This window comes from Acomys russatus, chromosome 21 (genome assembly GCF_903995435.1).
Source record: "Acomys russatus chromosome 21, mAcoRus1.1, whole genome shotgun sequence".
Classification (NCBI taxonomy): Eukaryota; Metazoa; Chordata; class Mammalia; order Rodentia; family Muridae; genus Acomys; species Acomys russatus.
Genome location: NC_067157.1, coordinates 54,812,146 through 54,835,197, shown reverse-complemented (window position 1 = coordinate 54,835,197; position 23,052 = coordinate 54,812,146). Strand labels below are relative to the sequence as shown.

At 47.1% G+C, this 23,052-nt stretch overlaps 1 protein-coding gene across 1 annotated transcript in view; it reads right to left on the bottom strand.

The window, feature by feature from the left end:
* Positions 1–4,867: 4,867 nt before the first annotated feature.
* Positions 4,868–23,052, bottom strand: part of Pacrg (parkin coregulated) — a 440,569-nt gene continuing 422,384 nt past the window's right edge. Inside the window, exon 5 of the mRNA XM_051164090.1 lies at positions 4,868–5,212. Coding sequence (XP_051020047.1) covers positions 5,052–5,212 — 161 coding nt within the window. The 3' untranslated portion in view covers positions 4,868–5,051. The remainder of the gene's footprint in view (positions 5,213–23,052) is intronic.

The window sequence follows — 23,052 nt, the reverse complement described above, 5'->3', positions numbered from 1 at the left end:
AGCCTTGGTGGCTGGTGGGAAAACTATGGCAGGCAATACACTTGATTTTCCCATTGATATTTTATAGAGAAAAGCTTTGCCCGAGTAGGGCTCCTTAACCTCATTTGCGAGACTCTGTGGTATATGCTGGGTAGGTGGCCTTGGCAGTACCAGGGGGACACTATTCACAATTTAAGCGTGTCTGAAAGCCTCATTCTGTGCTTCTGCAATGAAGCATTTTAGTTCATTTGGTTGTTAAGCTACGAATTGAGTGGGAAAATCCCTTTGGCGGGATGTAGTCAGTCACACACACACACACACACACACACACACACACACACACACACACACACACACACACACACGCACGCACGCACGCGTGCGCACACATACATGGGGGGCAGAAACACAAAGGCTCACCACATAACAACAAGAGTGGGACAAAGATTGTGATCCCCCGGAATGCTTTCCTGTCGGGCTCCCTCTAAACTGAAAGCATTCTTCTTTTAATATAAGGAATTCCTAGGAAGGCGATGAAAATCGTGCTCCTGTGACTTGTCAGCCTCCCCGCACGGCGCCTACTGAAGGGTTATTACAATTTTACCTCTTCGTCAATAAAGTTCTTTATAGGGCTTTTTTTTTCCCTGGCTTCATTTTAATGCAACCTCCCCTGCCTCAGATGCATGCGTGAGGCGGCAGAAAGACCACTTAAAGCTCTGGTCTCTCTGAACGGCCTTGTCTATTACGCCTCTCTCTGAACCTAGTGCCGCGTGGGCTCTGCTCTGTGTAGATACAGTTTTAGCTGTAGATTGAGTCACTAACCCATGGAGAGACTGGAGCTTGCAGTGTGGAGGACCTAAGAGACAGCTCCCTCAGGGAGGGTGAGTGTCTGATGGGCAGAGGCCTCCTTTTAGCTGATGTGAAATCCTTTGTACTCTGAATATTTGCTAGAAAATTCCCTTTCTGAATTGAAAGAACCAACTCTCTTTTTTAAGGTTTTAGGTATAAAGGTGAGGATGGATATTTGGGAACATTTGCTGCAGAGATGACTGGTCTGCGCCATCGGCCTTGGTACTGACTAGTTTGAAGCACATTTTTCTAAGATACAGCTATTCTTCATCCTCAGGGCTGAGGGCAACACGGTTATCGTCCTCAAAAAATGGATGTTACCACTCTGCTGTTCCTAAGCTTATATCACAGTTGCCTAGTAGAGACCACAGGGGTGGCCTGGCTAGCTCCTGGCATCGGTGAAAACCCTGGCTCGAAGATCGCCACCTTTCAGTTTGCCAGGACCTTCCAAAAGGCTGGGAGTTGACATCTGGGTGAAAGCCTGGGCTTGGACCCGTGTCCCAAAAGCCTCAGGGTGTGCTACAGTCCTGTGAACGATTGTCAGGCTCCTATAGCCAGAGCCCCAAGGATGTGCATTCCATTCAAGTTTCCAGGCATTCCTGATTTGCTGGGGCGGGGGAGCATGTGGATTGGGAACTACTGGGCTAGAGTCAGCTGGGGCAACTCTGGTCCTCCAAGGTGTTAGGACACAGGAGCGCCTTGTGTCTGGTTGGTCTGGGAACATGGATTGAAATATCTGAGGCTGGTTTCCCTCAGAGGACTATATGCATGGCTGTGGCCTGTAGAGGTGACTGTGTCCTGGTTGCAGCAGACTTCTTACGAGGGAATCTACACAGTTCCACAGAGGCGGGGTGAGGTTGCGAGCCGACATCCAGCCAGACATGTGAATGTGGTACAGCCATCTGCATGGTGCTTATGTCCTACCCAGGGGAGATTGCTGCCTTCCCTGAAGGCCTGTGGGCATACGTGTGGATGTGTGTACCTTCAGGGATTATTTGTAGTGCTTTTCTTTCACGATGCAATGTGCACCTCTGCATAGCATCAGAGCCAGGCTGTGCTTTCCAGTCCCTTCTTCAGAGAATTTGAGAGTAGTTCAGTGAGTCGCCCTCCTTCAGGACAGCACCATCTGTGGGAGGGGGATTTCACAGAGTGACCAATGTCCTCTGAGTCCTATGGGCAGGTTGGGGTGACCTACGTAGCATGCAGGAGATGCGCTGGCTTGTCAGTGGCCATCTCTGTTGTTTGGGAAGCACCTGTAGGCATTTGGCCAACAAATGTCACGTGCAGAGTGAGCATGCCCTGAGCATGCTACGTGTGGAGGCAAAGCCCCTGTTGTCACTGAGCTGGTGCTGTCACTGAGATGCACACGGGGAATGGGCAGGAAAATATGTTGCCATGGTCAGGCATTTCTCACTGCGTTGTAAGCTCAGCAAATGAGTGGGCAGAGTGAGAGCTGAGGGGCCCAAGTAGGGAAGGGACATTGAGGTGAGACTGGAAAGAGGCCCAGAGAAGAGGGGAGCAGAGCACACACCTGGCCAGGGCATTGCAATGGAGCCGCGTGGCTGAGCCCTTGAACAAGCACCTTTTCTGTGTGATTGTTACTGAGCCCATTGTGGACTAGTGGCTATCATTTTTAGAGAATTTACACAATTTGCTGAAAGCCATGAAGTGTCGTGGAGAGGACAGAAACTTCACAGCCAGAAGCTATGATTTGCTTCAAGCTGTAGCGCTCCTGAGACAGGCCCGGCATAGTCCTCAGCCCCACATCTCTTGTTGCTTCCCTTAAGTAAGTAGGATAAATGGATGGGGTGTTCCAATCTGTACACCACAACAATAAGGTAGAAAGAGACCAGCAAACGCCTTGTTCAACAGAACAGTGTTGGGATAAGACCATATACTCTGACAGGAAGCAAGTGTCCTCCTTAGGGGGTGCAATGCCTAGTGGGAGATCTCTCTCCACTCTGTCTCTCTGTCTCACTCTCTCTGTCTCTGTCTCTCCCTATCTCTCTGTCTCTCTCTCTCTGTGTACATGTGTGTCTCTCTGTCTCTGTCTGTCTGTCTGTCTGTCTGTCTGTCTCTCTCTGCATGTGTCTGTCTGTCTGTCTCTGGTGGGAATGAAGCCCAGTGCTTCCTATGCTAGGCTGATGTCTTTAGAAACTACTGAGACTGTAGAAGCAGGCCTTGGGGTTTGGTCAGAAGAAGCAGGCCATTCCTAACTCTATAGCAGTGAAGCGACACAAATATGTGAGTCAGTTCGGTTTTGCTTTTTAATCTCTAGAGAACCACGGGCTGCCCCATAGTTAGTTTCTCAAACTGCCTCATTGTAAAGTGATTTCCTTCTCTGGGTAGGAAGCATCGAATCGTCCGAGGGATGTTCCAGTGTGCATTGTCCCGTTGGGGCAGGAGAGAGTCCTTCCTCATAGAGTGTTTGCCTTCAAAATGGAAGTTCAGCAAACATGTGTTGAGGTAACTCCTGACGACAGGCGGATCTGCACTTCCTAGTGGAGGGCACAGGAGGCTCACAGAGGTTAAGCAACTTGCCCGGGGCAGCATAGCTAATGAGTAGCAGAGCTGGGTGGTGAAGGCTGATGCTTCTTTTCCTTGGCCAGTCTTCCTGCTTGAAATTGGAGAGTTTTCACATGTGTGACAGAGTGGGACGACAGAGCCTGTAGGAGCCATTCCAGGCCAGTGTCATGGACTTTGGGGTCTCCTCCCATTACATTACCTACACCAGGGCCACAGCTATGCGTGTCACTAGACCTGCAGCTGTGCCTTCCAAATGTCACCCTACAAGTACCTTTGTCCTCATCTGGACATGGGTCTCCCACTACCCTCAGTGAGCTTCTGGAAGCAGGCGGTGGTGCCTCAGTGCCAGGCTCTGTGTGCCCTGCCTGTCGGAGGGACCAGATAATGCATCCATTTGCAGAGCCCAGCCTTGGCTTTTGGGAAAAGGAAGCCTTAAATAAGCAGTACTGACGATGAGGCCAGAGGGCAGTGTGAAGAGGAACCCAGGGCCTTGCCCACCTCTGTGCACAAAGCACACATTGCTTCAGAATCAGATACTTGAGGCTGGGCGCTTCTGGGCAGCGAAGCCATTTCTCAGGTGTATGGACTTCACTCCTGCTTTATGAAGTTTTCTGGGCTGGGTTTCAAATGCCCCAAGCTGCCTGCCTGGCATGTCTGAGCAGTCATGGTCCAAGGCTGAATGCCTCATGTTTTGTCTCTGCTTTGCAGTTTTTCTTTCTCTGCTGAATGAGAAAGTACATGTCCTTTCTCTTTCCTGGACTCAATAAAATTCCAAAATCCTGTCATCAGACCCATTGAGTGGAACTGTGAGAACAGCACAGTCGGGAGGAAGCAGGGCTCAGGGAAGAGTTGAGATAGGTGATGGCAAGCCTTTCCAAGGGTGGCTGAGAGGCCCACAGGCATGCTCAGGGACAATGAGAAGCCCTAGATAAACCGCTGGGCAGCATTTTGTCAACAGCTTGCCCAGCCCTGCATGTACAGTGTCATCCTTACAGTGGCAGAGAGCAAGGGTTCCAGCCAGCTCTCTGGGTCGAACTGTGTGCCGAACCTAACATTTCATACCTAGCCCTGCCTACAGGCCCTCTCTCACATCTCCCCTGCACCCAGATCCGTACTGCAAAGGCCCTGAAGCCTGGATCACTAGTTGGCCAGAAACATTAATTAAGCTTATAGCTGAGGTTATAAGTGGGCTGCAAAAATTTCCTGCTGTAATTGGGATATAGGGTCAACAGTTTTATCCCACACAGCTGCTGGAGAGGCACCGCTGAAGTGACGCTTCTTTGTTAGGACAAACACCTATTAAGCAGTCAGCACAAGCTCTTCCTCACAGCCCCTGACATCGGCCTCGGGGCAGGCAGACAAGGCACGGCAGCTGCCGAATCGCATATGAAAATTATAGTTTTATTGTCTATACAACTGAAGGTTTAGCTCGGACTCCTGCCTCCATCTGAGCTGGATAAAGAAGCGATTCTCCTTGTGAGGAAAAAAAAAAATAAGCACAGTACACTATTGTAATCTAAGAAACAGGCACTATTTATGTATTCGGAAAGCCTTGCTCTCAATAGGGCTAACAGTCTGGTGGCCCAGGAGCCACTACATTTGCAGCTGTAGACAGAGAGAGCTGTAGAAGTCACAAGTAATGAGATGCTGGGGCAGCGGGGGACATGATTGTGGCGCAGAGGGAGGAGGCTGCCCTGTCAGTTCAGCAAGCACGACTCGTAGGTGGGTACCATGTACTTGATGTTGATGAAGGCGTCCTCCCCTCCGTAGCGCTCGAAGGCTTCCAAGGTCTCCTGGATCAGGTCACCGATGTTCTCTCTCTTCTGTTGGCTGTAGTCGATGCCATCCCCGGAGTTCACTGGTTTGGGCAGATAAACAAAGAGGAAGTTATTCCTTAGGCAGTGTCCCAAGAGTCCTACCCCACAGGGGAGGCATTTCCCGAGTGCCCGTTAGGAGACACTGACAGGTGACACTTTCACATGATCTTCCTGAAGTTAGAAGCTGGGGACAACGCCACGGAAACACTATACTGCATCTGATGGTGGTGCTGTACCTGGGACCTTAGTGTCGCTGAGCTGAAGCAGGAGGGTCATCGTGAGTTTGGGGTTTAGCCTGGGCTACCTAGTAAGACCCCCCTTCTTTTAGAGAGTCAACCAACGAACCAACCCATCAAGCAAATGACAAGAATAACAAAACCCAAATGCCAAGGCAGAGCTGATGAAAATTTATCTAAAGTAAACACATGTGAAAGAATCATGGGATGAGCCCACTTTCCAGCCAGGAGGTCTCTGTCCACCAATCACAGAGCATTCCCTTGGTTCTTGGCTTTGTCAAAATCACAGCCAAGCACAAGCAGAGGGAGTCTGTGCTTAGACCAGGTAGTTAGCCCCACGTAGCTCACAGTGGGCAAGCTGGAGAAGGATGGGCTCATCTTAGAGCTGTGGCCTGTGTCTTTGCTGCTTTGTACACATGCTGAGTCTTTCTCTTGAGAGTTGGGGACCCCAGGGTCTTATAGTTATTCCCAGTATTTTGTTGTGTGGCAGCTTCTAAATGACATGGGACATTTGACAACCCATCTGAGGGTTGTGAATGTCACGGATTCAGTCTGGAGCTTGCAAGTCTAGGGAGATCCCATGTCAGCCCAGCCTCCCGCAAGCTGCGTTTGGCCGCTGTGGCTGCCTTGCTGGTGCCACAGAGAAAGTGAGTGCTAGGTGGCCTCCGCAGACTTTAGAAACCTGCATCCTGTATCCTACGTCTCCCAGTCCAATAACTTAGGCTGCAGCTGCTTTGATGGAAGGTGCGTGACAGCATCTGGATTGTGAGAGGATATCTAGAGGAACCTCAGTTCTGACAGAAGCGTACCCCCGTGCATCCTCCAGACTCCAACACTGGGGTTTCTGTCTACACAGTCGTCACATGGTTTTGCTGAACCCACAGATTTCCAAGGGCGCTAGTGTCATGGTCCCCAGGAGTGGGGCATGCCTGCGTCTGGAGGAGTTAGCTCACATTGCCTGGTGATGGAGGAAAGGGCAACAAGTTGGCTTCTAGGAGACAGAGCAGTGAAGATGTGAGCTCAGGCCAGAGGATGCTCTGGACCAGCGAACACAGCGCATCTTTAAAACACCCAGCACCGTGCGGAGGAAGGGCTTACTTTGCTTGTACCTCAGGTGCAGCCTTCAGATGTTTACCCAGCTTGATGTAAAAATAGCGGAGGTTAAATTGGTGCTTTGGACTTCCTATGCCCAGTTATTCTGGGACATTTCAGAAAGATCAGGTAATGGTTCAGATCAGAAAAACAATTATAGCTGCACACAGACAGATAGAGACACAGCCCCACACAGCACATACAGACACGGCCCCACACAGCACATACAGACACGGCCCCACACAGCACATACAGACACGGCCCCACACAGCACAGCAGACAGACACAGCATAGACAGACATGGCCACACACAGCACATACAGACACAGCCCCACACAGCACAACAGACAGACAAACCACAGACAGACATGGCCACACACAGCACAGATAGACAGACACACCACAGACAGACATGGCCCCACACAGCATAAACAGACACATCCCCACACAGCACAGTCAGACATGGCCGCATACAGCTCTGACAGACACAACCCCATATAGCATAGACAGACAGACAGAATTGCACACAGCACAGACAGACACAACCCCACACAGCAAAGACAGACACAACCGTACACAGCATGGACAGACAGACACTTCTTTCACTTGATGGTTTTTCAGATACTTCTTAGCGAAATATGACTGTCTTAGACAATAGAGAATAATAAAAAAACAAATTGTCATTCTGACCAGTTTGTTTGGTGGGGGTTAAGGCAGGTAGAGATAGGACAAATTTTCAAAAACGGAGCCTTACAGCAGTGGCACATATCAATCTATTCTATAAAGTGAACTTGCGAAGTGAACTTTACAAAACTGTTTGTAATTAGATGACTTCCTGTCCCTTCCCGTGGTGGACACCTTCCCATCACACTGTGAACTGGATTTAAGTTATTTAAAGTTTGGCTCACAAAGTGGCTGGTTATTTAAAATCTCAGCACATGGAACACATCCGCGAACATTGGTCAAAACAGGATAGTACCGAGAGAATGTTTATCACCCAGAGTACCATAGTAAAGACTCTTGTCATACTTTTGAAGAAAGCAGAAATGTCAATTAAAAAAAAAAAAAAACAAAAAAACAGCCAGAGGTAAGTACACATTTAAGCAAAGAGGCTTTGCTATCATCGTCGTTTTTAAAGACTGGCATGGTACACCTTATGAAGAAAAGGCACAGTTAGGAATGGCCAGGGCAGGGAGAAGCCGAGGAGTCTGCCAATAGGAGAGGGTTTTTGACTTGAACTGTGAGACGCTTGGGTTTGGCAGGGGTGGTATGGCCGCTGTTCAATGGACGTGAGAGGGGAAAAATAGCCAGGAGCAGAGTAAGAAGGGGACAAGAAAATAAGGCAACGAAAGAGTCGGGCAGGCCGAGCTACAGGAGCGGGGACGTTGGTTGACAAGGTTGACTGCTAAGTGCCAGTGTCTCCTTAGGAATGAGGCCAATGTCCCAGGAGTCTACTGGAGGGAAATGTGTCCCAGGAGGTCCCTGGCTAACCTCCGTGTCCTTCATCTCTCAAATGACATTCCTCATAAGTACCAGCTCGTGGCCTTTCATACAGTTAGGGAGAATCTGGCAGGATCTGTTTGCCTCGGGCAGTCGAACCTGCAGCATTCCCTGCCCCACAGACACCGAGGAAATAAAGTTGGTGATGCAGGGCGTGACAGCTTTGATACAGCTCCTTTTAGACAGAGATCCATGTATTAATCACTGGTAAATAGAGCCTTTTGTTGTACCCAAAAGGTCAAGGACTGAATGGGTCACAGGACAGGCACATTTTCCCGAGGGAGCTGAGGGAGTTTGGGAAGTCCGTGTACAATGGAGAGCTTAACACGCCCCGCTTTTCACTCCCTTTCAGGACGCAGCAGCGACAAGCAACACTTTATCCCATGTTCTTACTTTTTAAAAAATATTTAACCGTGGGAGTCGGCTCTGTGGCTTTTTTTGTTTCTAACTGTGCACCAACCCCAACGATAAAAGAACAGAGGAGAATGGAAGTCGCTTGTTCGAAGGGCGCTGGAGTTGCCCTGTTTTGGGGTTGCAGAATGTGTATCGTGGGGGCAGAAAAAGACCAAAGAGCAAAACGCTCGTGCCTTGTTTTGCATGCTGTAATGACGACGGGCCAGGGTTATGTCAAGCTATGTTGACAGGCAGGTGGTGATGTGAATTCCGTCTGAAACTGTGCTGTTCTCCGTTTCTTGAGAGGCAGGAGTTGAGGTGACTTGTTTGAGCTCCCTGCTTTAAATGCAGACAATGCCACTGGAAAATGGGTTTGTGAGAACAGGACACTTAAAACAACAACAGAAGCATCAACCAGGTGTTATTTATAATTGTCAGTTCTGATTAGGAAGCCAGCATTTCAGTTCCGGAAGTGGGAAGTCTGCCTTGGTGCTGGGAAGGGACACTGATGATGAAAAAGATACGTTTCATTTATAACCAAACTTAGATGGAGGATGCAAGCCAGACTTTGTGCCCCATATGCAAACAACTGAACGAGGGATGGAGGCTGTTCTTAAAGATGCTGGTGTGTGTGCAGGAGGCAGGCGACAGCCTCCCTGAGGAGTTCCCAGTCTCAAGTTATTTAAACTGCACTTAGCACTTTGGGTGCCGAATCCTCTGTGATTACCTGAGAAATCTGCTTCAGCATCAAGCATATTCAAACTCCTCTTCTATCTAATCCCTATGAAGTGGTTCTACCTGGCATCTCCCTGGTGCAGAGCTCAGTTCATGCCTGAGGAGTAGCTAGCCCCTGCCACTGATGGCCTAGGCAAAGGGCAGTTACACAAGACACACTTACATTTACATTTCACACACATATCTGCTACTTGGTGGACACTGGCCAGCAGTGGACAGAGATCACGTAGAATTTTGATAAAATATTCCTGCTGTAGCTTTAATTTCTCACTGTGGATGCCTCATTCTTTCCCTTTATTTAGTTGTGACTATTATACAAACACACACACACACACACATACACACAATATACACATACACACACGTGCACACACACATGCACACACGCACGCACACACAAACACACACACAAACACACACATGCACACATATACGTACTCGTGCACACAAACACACACATATACACACAAGCACACGCACGCACACACACACACACACACACACACAAAGGAGACGGTTGTGGGCAGGATATTCAAAGCAGAAGAAAGCCCAGTTTTTCTGGAGCAAGCATGGGATTGGCTTTAAAGTCTTGCTCCTTGGGGCTGACCCCACCCTTGGCCTTGCAGGCAATGGCAGCTACTGTTACAGGCTGTTCTTTGTGCACAGGGGGAGCTCTGCTGGGCCCCACACGGTGGATGAAGGGAGGCAAGAAGACATCGCAGCCTGGCCTCTGAGCAGGCTCACTCACCAGGGGGATAAGGAACTCTCATAGGCTAGTTTTCATCCAGGACAAATGTCACCAGCACCCATGGGGACACATGTAGCTCATGAACCTGGGCTTCACAGCCTCCTTTGTACTGCCCACTGGATACCGGCCTGGAGAGAACTCTGACCTACTTGCTTTAGTGAGGTGCCTAGGAGAATCTTAGCTGGGAGACAGGAAAAGCAATAAAGAACATGTGGATGGCCACCTGGCTCAGCGAAAGTTCGATTCAGATTTGGATTTTCTGCTTTGAATGCTGTTTGGTAATACTCCTTAATGGTGAATGGAAAGAATCTCATTAATAGCCACATCCACTGTTACTTGGAAATAAAAGCCTGATTTAAGTCATGTGAAATGTACAGAAAGCAAATAAATGCTTGCGTCAGGTCCTTCACCGACATACCAAAGAGATGAGCTATGTTGGCTCTTTCTGGCATTGACTAAGGAAATAAACAGCTCCATCTTAGGAAAGAAGCATCTCTGTAAACTCTGACACATCACGGCCTGAGGCTGCAACAGTGTGGCCCTAGCAGGGGATGGGGGGGCGGGGGCGACAACAAGGTCACACAGCTGGGGCCAATGTCACTGGCGATGTTGACAAAAGTATTGCCTGACCCACCCTCCACCTCTTGGGCCTGCAATGGCCAGATGGTTTGGGCAAGGCTTCAGACATTCTACTAGGTTCAGAAGAAGACCAGGGGGAAGGGAATGGTGAGATGGTTCACTTGGTAAAGATCCCTGATGACCTGGGATCTGCAGGATGGAAAGAGAGAGCTAACTTCCATGAGTTGTCCTCTGACCTCCACATGTGTCACGCCATAAATTTACCTCTACACATTAAAAAAATTGAAAAAAAAAATAAACATAGTAAAAATGTCAGAAGAAAGCAAGTACAAAACTCTGATGATGCCCAGACTTTTGTTCCCAGTCTCTCCTTGCCTACCTGGTTGACTTCTAGAAGTTCTAGTTTTATGTAACTCATCAAGCGTAATAACAAAAGAGATTAGTGTTGCCTTCCAAGTACCTGGTAGCCTTTGAAATACCTGGAGAAATCAGGAAAGGTCAGGGACAGAGAATGTGATGAGCAGGCAGCAGTGAGCTGGCCCTCGCAGTGGGCAGCACCAGCTATGGGGGCAAGCTGGCTCCCTCCATGTCCCCGCCGCTTTTCTGGTGTGTGGAAAGCATGCTGTCACGGTTAGCCATTTTGCACACAGAGTACTTGAATGTGACCCTAGGCCAAATCCAGATGGAAGCTTTCCCCAGTGAGGGAGTGTTCATCAATATGAAGCAAATGGCCAGAGTCCCCGTGGACGCCAAGGCCCTGGGTGGCATTCTCAGCAGCCAGTAAGGGCTCTTGTCTGCTGTTGGTGGGGTGAACTTGCTGTAGAAACATGAAGTGGAAGTTGACATATCAACAGAACAAGTGCAACTGTTTCTGGATCAGAAAAGTCATGTGTCTGGCTCCCAGTGAACTCAAAATTCCCTGTGATCTCTCTGGATGTGGAGACATACAGCTGTAATTCCAGCAGGATCATGAATTCAAGGCCAGGCTAGGTATAGTGAAATCCAATAAAATAAAAGCGAGGAGGAGGAGACTTGTGATTTCACTACCATCTTTCTCTGTCTGTCTGTCTGTCTATCTGTATTTTTATTTCTTTTGGTACCCCTTACAGCTAAGGCTGTCTTCCTCTTTAAGTGGCTTGTGGCTTATCAGGAGATGAGCAAGTCAAGGGCCCTGGTGTAGGTCACAGCAGGTGAGCTGGGCAAACATCACTACCAGAGATTTTTTTTTTTTTTTTGACACCAACCATTGTAGATTTTCTGTTTTAACCTTCTGAGTGGTACTTTGTTCAGGACTTGCTGGATTTAGCAGCTGGAAGACTGAAAGAGCCAGAATGTCAATTTCCTATTTGTGCTAACTGTTACTTAAGTAGGTAACAGGTTTAGGGAAATAAAATCCAAAATTTTAAAAATGAATTTATTTAAATGAAAATGCCACTAAGGTAAAGCAATGTTTATGAGTTTAGAAAAGATGGATTTTGAGTCACTATTCCTTTCTTTTGAGATTAAAAAAAAATCTTATTGTGCTGCCTAGGACATTATTCATTTATTTAAAATATTTGATAAATTCTTTGAGAATTTCATACAATAAATTTTGATCATATTCAACCCTCCTCTTCCAGATCCTCCAAGGTCCATCTCCTTTCCTACTTTGCATCCTCTTAAAAATTCTCTCTCTCTCTCTCTCTCTCTCTCTCTCTCTCTCTCTCTCTCTCTCTCTCTCTCTCTCTCTCACACACACACACACACACACACCTATACTCTTAGGAATGGAGCCATCTACCAGGGGCCACACCTTAAAGACTTAAAGAAAACTGACACATATTCTCTCTCTGTCTCTGCTTGCCTGCCTGCCTCTCCCCCCCTTCTCTCTCTCTCTCTCTCTCTCTCTCTCTCTCTCTCTCTCTCTCTCTCTCTCTCTCTCTCTCTCTCTCTCACACACACACACACACACACACACACACAAGCAATTTCCAGTAGGTCCTCAGTTAGGAACAGGACATCATTTCTCCCTCCCAGTTCCATACTGGGAGTTTGTCTTTGTTCATCTTATGGAGTAGGCCTTAAATTCAGTCAGAAAGTGGTTGGTGAATCCCATGACATTTGTGCCTCTACTGCACCAGGTGACATGTCTTGCTAGACAGGTCATTATTGTAGTTTGCAGGGTTCACAGCTGGGCAAGACTGAGCCTGTTTTTTCTCCTCCAGCACAACACCTTTCAGCTCTATGAAAAAACTAAGCAGCACCCTGGTGAGTATCAGCTTGTTTTTCCATGTTTTATAACTTCAGTGCTTGGTGTCCCCAGGAATAGGGTCTTGCCACTAAGCAGTAATGTTTGAGGGCCTGTGGGACGTCACAGAGCAAACATTCCAGAAGAGTTAACCCGTTCTGGCCGTGGGCCTTTTTATCTGTTATCCAGTGCTGTCTAGCAGGGAACTACTACCCCATTGAAGAGTAGATCCATTTAAAATCTTTAAAAAAAAAATGTATGTATGTATTTTAGAGAGTTTCTCTACACTAGCACATCTTTTTAAAAAAAGGGTCTTTGGTGTTATCTGTTGCTCCTGTATTCCGTCTACTACCCTCCCTCTCATGTCACTTAACCCTCCCTGACCCATTGTCCCTTCCTCATCTTTATGCTAGTGCAATCTCTCTCCTCTCTTGACTCCCTCCCCCATGTCACCTGACTAACTTCCTGACCTTCCTAACTTCCGTATAGATTACGATTATGTGTTAGATACGAAGCACACATATGTAACATGCAAGCTAGCACCCACGGATGAGAGAAAATGTGTGACATTTGCTTTTCTGAGCTTGGGTTACTTCTTTCTGAGGAGCAGCTTCCAGCCCTATTTATTTATCTGAAATTTCCTTAATTTCATTTTCCTTAATAATATTCCATTGTGCTCATGTTCTACATTTTCATTATCCATTCAACTGTCGGTAGAAATCTAGGCTGTTTCCATTTCCTGGCTATTGTGAATAAAGCAGCAACGAATGTGCTCTCCCCTCTAATAGGATTTAGAGAGTTTGGGGAGCAGTTCAGCTGGACCACGTGATAGATGCACTTTTAGCGGTTTGAGGAACCGCTCCTCTGATGTGCAGTGTGTACTCCTCCCAGCAGTGAGAGTGTCTTCCTTTTCCCATGTCCTTGGCAGCATTGGGAGTTAGAGAAATAATGTCATCCACAATAACAACAACAACAACACAACAAATGATAACAAAACAAACAAACAAACAAAAACAAGAAAGTACAATGAAATCTTTAAGGCCCTGAAAAGATGTTGAAAAGCTTCTGGAAGATGTAAGGCTCCCCTGTGCTCATGAACTGGTAGGATTACTATTGGGAAAAATGACTGTTCTACTAAAAGCAATCCACATTCAGCTCAATCCCCATCAAAACACAATGTGATTTTTTTTTTTACAGAAATTGAAGAAATAATATTAAATTGCATAAGGAAATACAAAAGGCCCAGGCTAGCCTAAACAATCTTGAACAACAAAAACAGTGCTAGAGCTATCATAACCTCAGATTTCAAATTATACCACAGAGCTATAGTAATAAAAACAGTATGGCACTGGCATAAAAGGTGGATATGATGACTAATGGAATAGAATTGAGGATCCACATCTAAGTCAATATTTCTACATCCACCAGATCTTTGAATGGAAAGCCATCAATACGCGCTGGAGGAAAGAGAGCATCTTCAACAAGTGGTGCTGGTCAAGCTGGATGGCTGCAGGTAGAAGAATGAAACTAGATTCTTATCTCTCATCCTGCACAAAACTCAACTACAAACGGATTAGAGAGCCCAACATAAGACCTGACACCTGCCAGGCGTGGTGGCGCATGCATGTAATCCCAGCACTCGGGAGGCAGAAGCAGGCCGGTCTCTATGAGTTCAAGGCCAGCCTGGTCTACAAAGTGAGTCCAGGACAGCTAAGACTACACAGAGAAATCCTGTCTAAAAAAAAAACAAAAAAACCAAAAAACCCTGATACTACCTGGGACCTGACACAAGAGCACATGAGGACTGCTTCAACTTACAGACACAGGAACCCTGGTATCTTTGGCATTAAGACCAACAACTGACAAATGGGATCTCATGAAAGTAGAAAGCTTGTTAGGGTTAAGGACACCATTATTCGAATACAGACTCCAGAATGGGAAAAAAATCTTTCCCCGTGATACAACTATATGTGAACAGTATCTAAAATGTTAAAATGACTAAACAAAGTAAACATCAAGACAACAAACAACTCAATTAAAAAATAGGACATGGAACTAAACTAAACTAAACTAAACTAAAAAGGGGACATGGGGGAGGGAGTCTTCAAGAGAGGGGAGAAAGATTGTACTAGTATAAAGGGGAGGAAGGCATATTTAAGTGAGATGAGAGGGTAGGGTAGTGGATGGAATATAGGAGCAACAAGTAACACCAAAGACCCTCTAAAAAATAATGTACTAGTGTAGAGTAGCTCCCTAAAATACATATACACATTAAAAAATAGTTTAAATGGAGCTTCTCAAAAGATGAAAAACAAATGGTTGAGAGGTATTCATGAAAATGTTCACTATCTTTGTCATCAGGGAAATGAAAATAAAAACCTCGTTGAGATTTCACCTTATGTCAGTCAGAATGGCTAAGATACACACACACACACACACACACACACACACACACACACACACACACACACACACCAAATCCAAGGCTGGTTTTGGGCTTGAGGCTCAGGGATCCTCCTCCATCAGCCTCCTGAGTGCTGAGACCACAGTGGACATATACTGTCATGCCTGGCTGAGCCATTTTTCTCTTTTAATTCTAATAGCAAATGGAGGAGAAGAGAGACGTACACAGGATGCTTTATCTGTTAAGACAATTCCAATAACTAAAGTATCAAGATTTGGTTTGGGCAGAAGTCGTTCTTTCTTCAGTGTCTGCATTGATCCCTTTATGTGAATGAATGGCTTTTTCTGTTCTAGGATGAGGGATTCCCTTCTCTGGAGTTTGGATAATGGAAGAGATAACTGTGAGGGGTGGGGAAGCATGAAAGTGCCCGGAGAACTGGGGCAAAACTCACTTTCCCACACCGAGGAAGAGGAGCTGTCTTTTGGGGCAATGGTTGCAGTTATATGTTGCCTTTCACTTTTTTTTTTTTTTTTTTTTTTTTTAGCACTGCAGGAACTTTGAAAGAACTGGTCTTTATCCCCCACCCCCTTAAACATAGTGATGTGTCATTCCATTGGGAATTCTTGGTGTTTCTGTGCCAGAGGCCACACCCAGACTCAACTGTACCCCGAAGGATGACTCTGCAGTGGACATTTCCAAAATCTTGGTTTGTGGGCGTGTGAATCAAAGCTGCAATGGTTTTGCAACCAAAAACTTTTAATAACCACAGCAGCTGGCACGCTGGAGATGCCCAAGGGCTTAAATCCTTCTGTCTTCTCAGATCTTGTTGACATCACTGAAATTCACAAGGTCTCTTTCCTCTGAAGAAGAAAGCTTTGAAGCAAGCCCTGGGCACCCAGCTGGATGTCCCACTCTTTGCCTCTTCCTGACACTGAAGCTGGGGACAAAGCAGGATGCTGCTGAGTTCTTGAGGGCTCCAAGAGGCCCCCCTGTGTGCTGAGCAGTCACCAGTCACTGGGGGAACTGAAAATGCCATGCACGGGGCTTGGCCAATAGCCAGCACCATAGCTAATCTCCACCCTGTAGACAATGGCTCTCCTACACACCTGCCGTAGGCTTACTTCTCTATGCTCTGGTGTAGGCAAGAGGGCGCTGGGCCGGAGGAAAATATTATAGGACAAAATTCCTCTGTAGCTGGGGATGTAGGGAGAATCTGGGAGGAGTTGAGGGAGGGGAAAAGATGATCAGACTATGTTGTATGAAAACAAAATTTTCAATTAAAAATAAAGTTCTCAGTAACAGCACCTATGCACTCTGGAAAAGGTTGTTTTCTTCAATCTTAGTCACTGCCTCTGTGTAAAGAAGAGAGCAACTATCGTCCTGTCATCCAGCTCTTTATAATATTTCAGTATACCTTTGGACAAGCACTGCGAAATGATGGTTATTGCACAGACAGCTCCTGTGATCACAACAGCATACAATTCTTCACAAACCCTGTCAATGTCAAGTTCAGTTTTTAATTCAAGCTCTAAGAAAACTTGAAGGGGACAAATGTTTACAAAAGCCATTCTAGTTAAGCAAAAGAACACTGTCTACATTCAAATTATTTGTTCACAAATGTTATTCAAGTCCATGTTTTTCATGGTCGTAAGGCGGATTCGCTCTTGGTATAGCGTAATTTTTCTTACACGTCTGGTTGAAAATCATGTGGTCAACACAACAACAACAACAACAACGAAAGGTAACTGGAGCCTTCATGGATGAATGACTGCTCTGATTCGGATGCTGTCCTGAGAAAAAGAATAGGTGAGTTTACAAATGTAAATTCTGTCTGGGATGAACATATCTAAAAAGTCTATAGTCAGGGAGATGAGCAGAGTTCAAGCTTTGAGCTGAGAACTTATCTTTTTTTCTTATTAGGACAACATGATTCAGTGAGCAGATGGTTCAAGAAAGCTTTGGAGAGGGACATTATTTTCCACCTTCCATCTACTCCCCGCCTGCTCTCTCAGGGTGGAGTGGCAGCAGTGAGAACACAGTATCCTAGCCAGGTTAGGTCTTTTAAAACAACAGCTGTGTGAGGCAAACGCTACCATCACTGCCCTCCCAGGAAAAGAGAAGTGACGCCTGGCCAGGCGACATGATCAAGGACAGTGACATAAGCCGCAGGTGCGATGAGGTCCTGAGAGGAGGAACAGAGCAGTGCTCTCCAACATGTGAGAAAGATGACAGGAAGGTTTGCAGGTGCCTCCCCAGTACAGCAGGGTATCAGCCCCACAGAGCAGACCCCAGGCAGGTCCCAGGTGACGGCATGTCAGCAGGGCCTTGCTGCAGCTGGATTTTCCACAGCATCTCCCACGGAGGACACTGGCACGTCTTGGCCTCATGTCTGTGAGAGGGGTGGCAATGCTTGATTTACTTTACCAGTAGGATGACAACATCGGGGCTGTTGTGTTCATAGGATTTCTCTTCAGTGTTGTGGATACATAGTAAATACAGGGTAAATGTAATATTGCCATCACTATGAACATTTATTAGGGGCTTCTGGGGCCTTCAGGGTACATGGGAGAGACTATTGCTTCTCAGCAGAGCTCTTGCCTAGAGGACCAGGTGGGAGCCGAGACATAGGAAACTTCTAAGGAGTCACTGACCTTTCAATGGCTTCCAAAACAAACACAAAAGTCTGAACACAAGCCACCTGGCCGAAGTTTCTGAGTCACTGTTCAGAGTTTCCAGTCTTCATGAAGACGGGGAGGCTATGGTCGTCCTCCTGAGTCGCACCGGGATCTCCACGCTATGTGTGACCCTCATGTGGAAGGAGGATGCTGCCTTCAACCACTGGGAAAAAAAAATCTCTCCTTTTCCGAAGTGAAAAATCACGTTATGCCAGCGACTTTGTTAGCCAGCCTTTGCTCCGGGAAGCAGAAAACATTAGATCCGAATGGAGCTTGTGATTAATATTTAAGTTTTGCTTGATTAAATTTCTCTTGGAGCCACTTGGTCATGTCTAGTCAGCTAGATAAAGACTAAAACAAGTGATTCTTGTTTGGAAGAACTTACAGATTAGCCGCTCAGGAATGACGCTAACTTGCTGGGACAATTTTAACTACTTGTGGGCTGATCTTGGCAGCTGTCTAGGTGAGCCCCGGATGGCCAGATGTTAGCACCATCTTTCATTTCTACAAAATCTGAATGATGCTACACACAAGCTGTTTCTTAGTCGTGTGGCTTTTTCTTCTCTGTAACTGAGGCACACAAGTGAAAAAGGAGACAATGGGTTTCTTTTTGTTGTTGTTGTTTTTGAGTCAGGGTTTCTCTGTGTAGCCTTGCCTGTCCTGGACTCACTCTGTAGACCAGGCTGGCCTTGCACTCACAGCGATCCGCCAGCCTCTGCCTCCCGAATGCTGGGATTAAAGGCATGCACCACCACCTCCTGGCGAGACATTGGGTTTCTAACAAACGTTACTCTCAAATCCAGTAGTCTGAGCTCTCCATAATTCGATTTCACATGCTATGGTCCTTAGAGCTTTCATCTAGGGCCGGACAAAAAGCTTAGTTGGTAAAGTGCATCCTTCCAGCACGAGGACCAGGGTTGCCACCCCTACCCTCCACCCAGGCAAAGGATGCAGGTGTGGCAGCATGCTCTTACAGCTCCGGTGGCGGAGAGATGGAGGTGGGTGGGCCCCTGGCACTCATCAGCCAGCCAGCTGAGCCTGCTTTCTGAGCCCTTGGACAGTGAGGGACCCTGTCCCAAAGGAGAAAAACAAAAACAGTAGACAACACCTTAGGAAGGAAGCTGGGTGGTCGTCCTTGGTGCCCCTGTATTGTAGACACATGCGGACCCACATGCATGTGCACACAGAGACAAATACACGTTGAAGTGACTTTCACTTGCATAAGGAACTCAGCCCCATGCACTCTTGCGCCCTGCATGATGGTGCAGTGTGAGTGAGTGTGCTGGTGACAAACCCACCTCCAGGGCCCAAAGCCCAAAGCTACAGACTTGTAAGGTGTGATGCACGATTTGTTCTACTTTATAAAATTAAATAGATACACTCAGTGTTTGTGCCGACATGAAAAATCCATGTGGGGCCACCAAGGCCTTGCTCCGGGTTAGGCTTTGCTTGGGGCAGTGAGCTGCATTTGAGCATGCCTGGAAGTTCTACAGTGAATTTGTGAGTACAGAATTTGAATAGATTTTTAAGCCATTAGCCAGAAATTTTATAGAGTGGGAATATTTCTCATCAAATGAGCCCAATTAATGCAAAAAATTATATATTTAATGAACAAATCAAAGCAATCTACTGTGCTAAACTGAGCTAACTGCTGGAAGCGGGACAGAGTTGACACCCTCCAGCCGTTCCTAAGTGTCTCTGTTAAAAATAACCTTGAACTGCCTTTCAAAGTTTTGGCCACCAGCCTTTATCAGCTTCCACATTGGTGTGCTAAATGTAACAAGGGACGTTCACCAAGTGTCTCATGGCAGAACCCTGGGGCTTGCCTAGCAATGCTCTTACAAATGTCCAGAGCTCTGCTGAGTCCAATAAAAACCTTTTGAGGACTCTCTCCTCTCTCTCCTCTCTCTCTCTCTCTCTCTCTCTCTCTCTTTCTCTCTCTCTCTTCGTGTGTATGTGAGAGAGAGAGAGAGAGAGAGAGAGAGAGAGAGAGAGAGAGAGAGAGAGAGAGAGAGGGAGGGAGGGAGGGAGGGAGGGAGGAAGGGAGGGAGGGAGGCTATAGAGGAAAATTAAAATGTGACCATTTAATTTGCCACAGCAAAACTGGATTAGCACAAGAACTGACACTAGGGCTTGTTGGAAACGCTGATAAGCGGAACCTGCTGACGCTTGAGACTTTTGAATAAAGAATGTTTATTCGCCTGAGTTACATTTTTTTTTTTTAATCTACTGAAAAATTTGAGTTTAGTGTACACAGTTGCTTTCTTCGGAATCAGGACTCAGCCCAGAGCTGAGGGAAATAAAACGATGATTTTTTTTGGGGGGGGGGTCAAGAAGATGCAGGTGGACTTGCTGACCCTGCACGGCCCTGCCTCCCAGCCCCTGCATAGCCTGCTACCAATTCTCCCTGACTGGAGCAGCCTGGATGCCTTACCCAAAGGATGGAAGCCATGATAAACAAGAGTCTGAATGTTGTGTCTTTAATGCTACAAAAAGCCACTGAAGCGCGTTGACCATCACAACTGCAGGCTCACAGCTCCTACACGATGGCAGATTACCCACAATGCAACCTTCTTCTTGGATGGGCAGGAGGGACCCCCATGTAGTCTGCTTTCTGCCCTAATGTTTGACTAAAAAGGCTCACTCTGCAACCTCAGAGGGTGACAGTGACGTCAAAGTATGGCTGTGGGATGGGCATGGTGGTGCACGCCTTCAATCCCAGCACTCGGGAGGCAGAGGCAGGAGGATTGCTGTGAGTTTGAGGCCAGCCTGGTCTACAATGGGAATTTCAGGACAGCCAGGGCTACACAGAGAAACCATGTCTTGAAAAACAAAACAAAGCATAAAAACACCAAACAAACAAACAAACAAAACAAAAACAAAACCATGGCAGAGGGATCCTTTAGTGATGCTGGATTCAAGAGCTATGTGGTCAGACAGACACGTGTGATCATCACCTACAGCACGCACTGTCACTAAGCTGCAGTTTTCTACAGGCCGGGTATCACGGTCCCTGGCTGTAGGACTTCAATGTACCAACCGTTTCTAGTTTAACTTACACTCAGTAATTTTATCTTATTCCTTTAGACCCATGACAGTTCTGGTGTTTAAGCGAGTGTTTTTCTTTTTCCACCTGTGGCAGGATTGGCTAAATGAAGGTGGTTAGCTCTGTCCTGTGCCACCACTAACTCTTGATTTTTGTAATCTCAGGAACATATTGCTATTTCCTCTATTGCTGGTTCACTGCAAGAGTGGAAGTCCCCGTAAATCAATGGGGAAAGTGTGGGTTTGGTTTTGCCATGATCACTGACGTGGGGACCACAAGCTATGTGGACATTATCTTGTGCATTCCTGCGGGGCTTAATGCTGGCAAGACGATTTCCTTTTTTAGTGTTTTGAGGAGTGGCAGCTAAGTGGTAGTTAATAGTCATACTGTAAGTCTAATATTTTGAGAGGGGGGAGGGGCATCCTGGTGGGAAGGGTATGAGCCTGAGTCTCCGTCCTGTGTCTATGATGAGGTCATCTAAGGAATTTGCTCTACCCTGTCACACAGCTCAGTTGAGAGCTCTGCCTGTCCCTGTCTGTGTGGCTTGCTGCTTTGACTGGGGAGTCGGAAGGAATTCTTCCTCTGCTCCTGGAGTCACTGGCAGAGCAGGCTCATGGCTCTGAGGATATGACTGTCCTGGCAGGGGAGCACAGTGGCCTGGCGGCTGTTAGCTCTCATGAGCCGCCAAGGTAGATCAGGACAGTGGCAGCCCCCATCAGCATGCAGGCGGAGACCTGGGAGAGGGATCACTGGGGTTCTTGGCCTTCCCCCAGAGTCTCTCAACAGGGATCTACTGTTCCTCAACTGTGCGAGATCTACATGTTCTTCTATATGCGTTACCCTGCTTAGTCCCAGCCTTAGAAGCATTGTTCACTGGGGAAGTGTGTGGCACACACACACACACACACACACACACACACACACACACTCCTGTAGCTGAGACTTACTTACTGCTAACTCAGGGCTTTGCTATATGATGGTGCCTCCATTTTCACAGAGATTCTCAGATTGGAGAGGCAGTGTCCGTGGTGGGGGCCGTGGGAATCTAGACAGTCTGCCATAGGAAACCTTGTACAACATGGGCAGGGGTAGCAAGGAATGAAGCCACACGCCCTGCCTGGTGTTACAAGGAGAAAAAGTGTGTCATGGACCTGGTGTCACCCCAGAAGCCAGGAAGTTTGCCTGTCCATAGTTCCCACCTCTGGACAAGCCTGGTGCAATCTTTACTCACGACCTTGTGGGGTATCTTTAGACTGGATTGTCTATTAAGGAGAGCATAGGTGACACTGCCACTTTGGTTGATATGAAAAGTGTTAATTGGTTAAGCATATACAATCTGGGAACATGGCAGTTAACGCAGCCTTGTGTTGGTCTGTCTATGCTTTGTAATACGCAGGTGCCTTCAAAGACAGAAGTTGCCTAGGACGAGCTCCCCAGGCCTCGGGAAGCAGAAGTGGACGCCCAGGAGTCAGAGAGAAGAGACGGCATAGTAGGTGTTGGAAGCTGGACTTGGACGGGGTCGGAGCTAAGGCTGACCAGTAGCAGGGGAAACTGAAGTCTGCTATTTATCTTCAGGCAAGGGACAGTGCAGACAGCTGTAACACAAGCCTCCCCTTCAATCCAGGCCAACGACCTTAGCCTTGGTGACCTCTGGTGGGAACAGGCTTCGGCTGCTGTCCTTTCGAAGCATCCACAGAGACAACCGCCTGTGCAACGATGGTTGGAGGAACAGGCCCACCTCCCTAGTGCTCCCCGGGGGGGGGGGAGGGGGAGGGAGGGGAAGGTATATACTCCCTTATGAAGCAAGGCTTTGGAGCAGGGAGAGATATGCGGGGGAGATTCCAAAGTTCAAAATAAATTACAAAAGCAGTCAGAATTTCTGACTGAGCAGGGAGATGAGGATCAAAGTCAGATCAATATTTGCTATAGCCATTCACAGAACTAAGGTGAATCTAGTTATCAGGGCAGACCACCCAGTGAACTGAGGTAAATATAATAATTTGGATAGACCGTTTGGTACAGGCGACCTTTGGCTCAGAACCATCTCATCTTTCGTTCTCCTCATTTCCTTTTATGCAGTTAGAACCTGTTAGAAAATGTGTTCTAAACTGAGATAAAGCAGGGCTATTCACAGAGCAGTGTCAGTCACTGAAGTGCCTTTCTCGTATGGAGAAGCTACTGGCAGGTCTAATTACTAGCCTATTTGAGAGATCGTGGCACAATAAAGCAGGGAAAATAAATCTGCA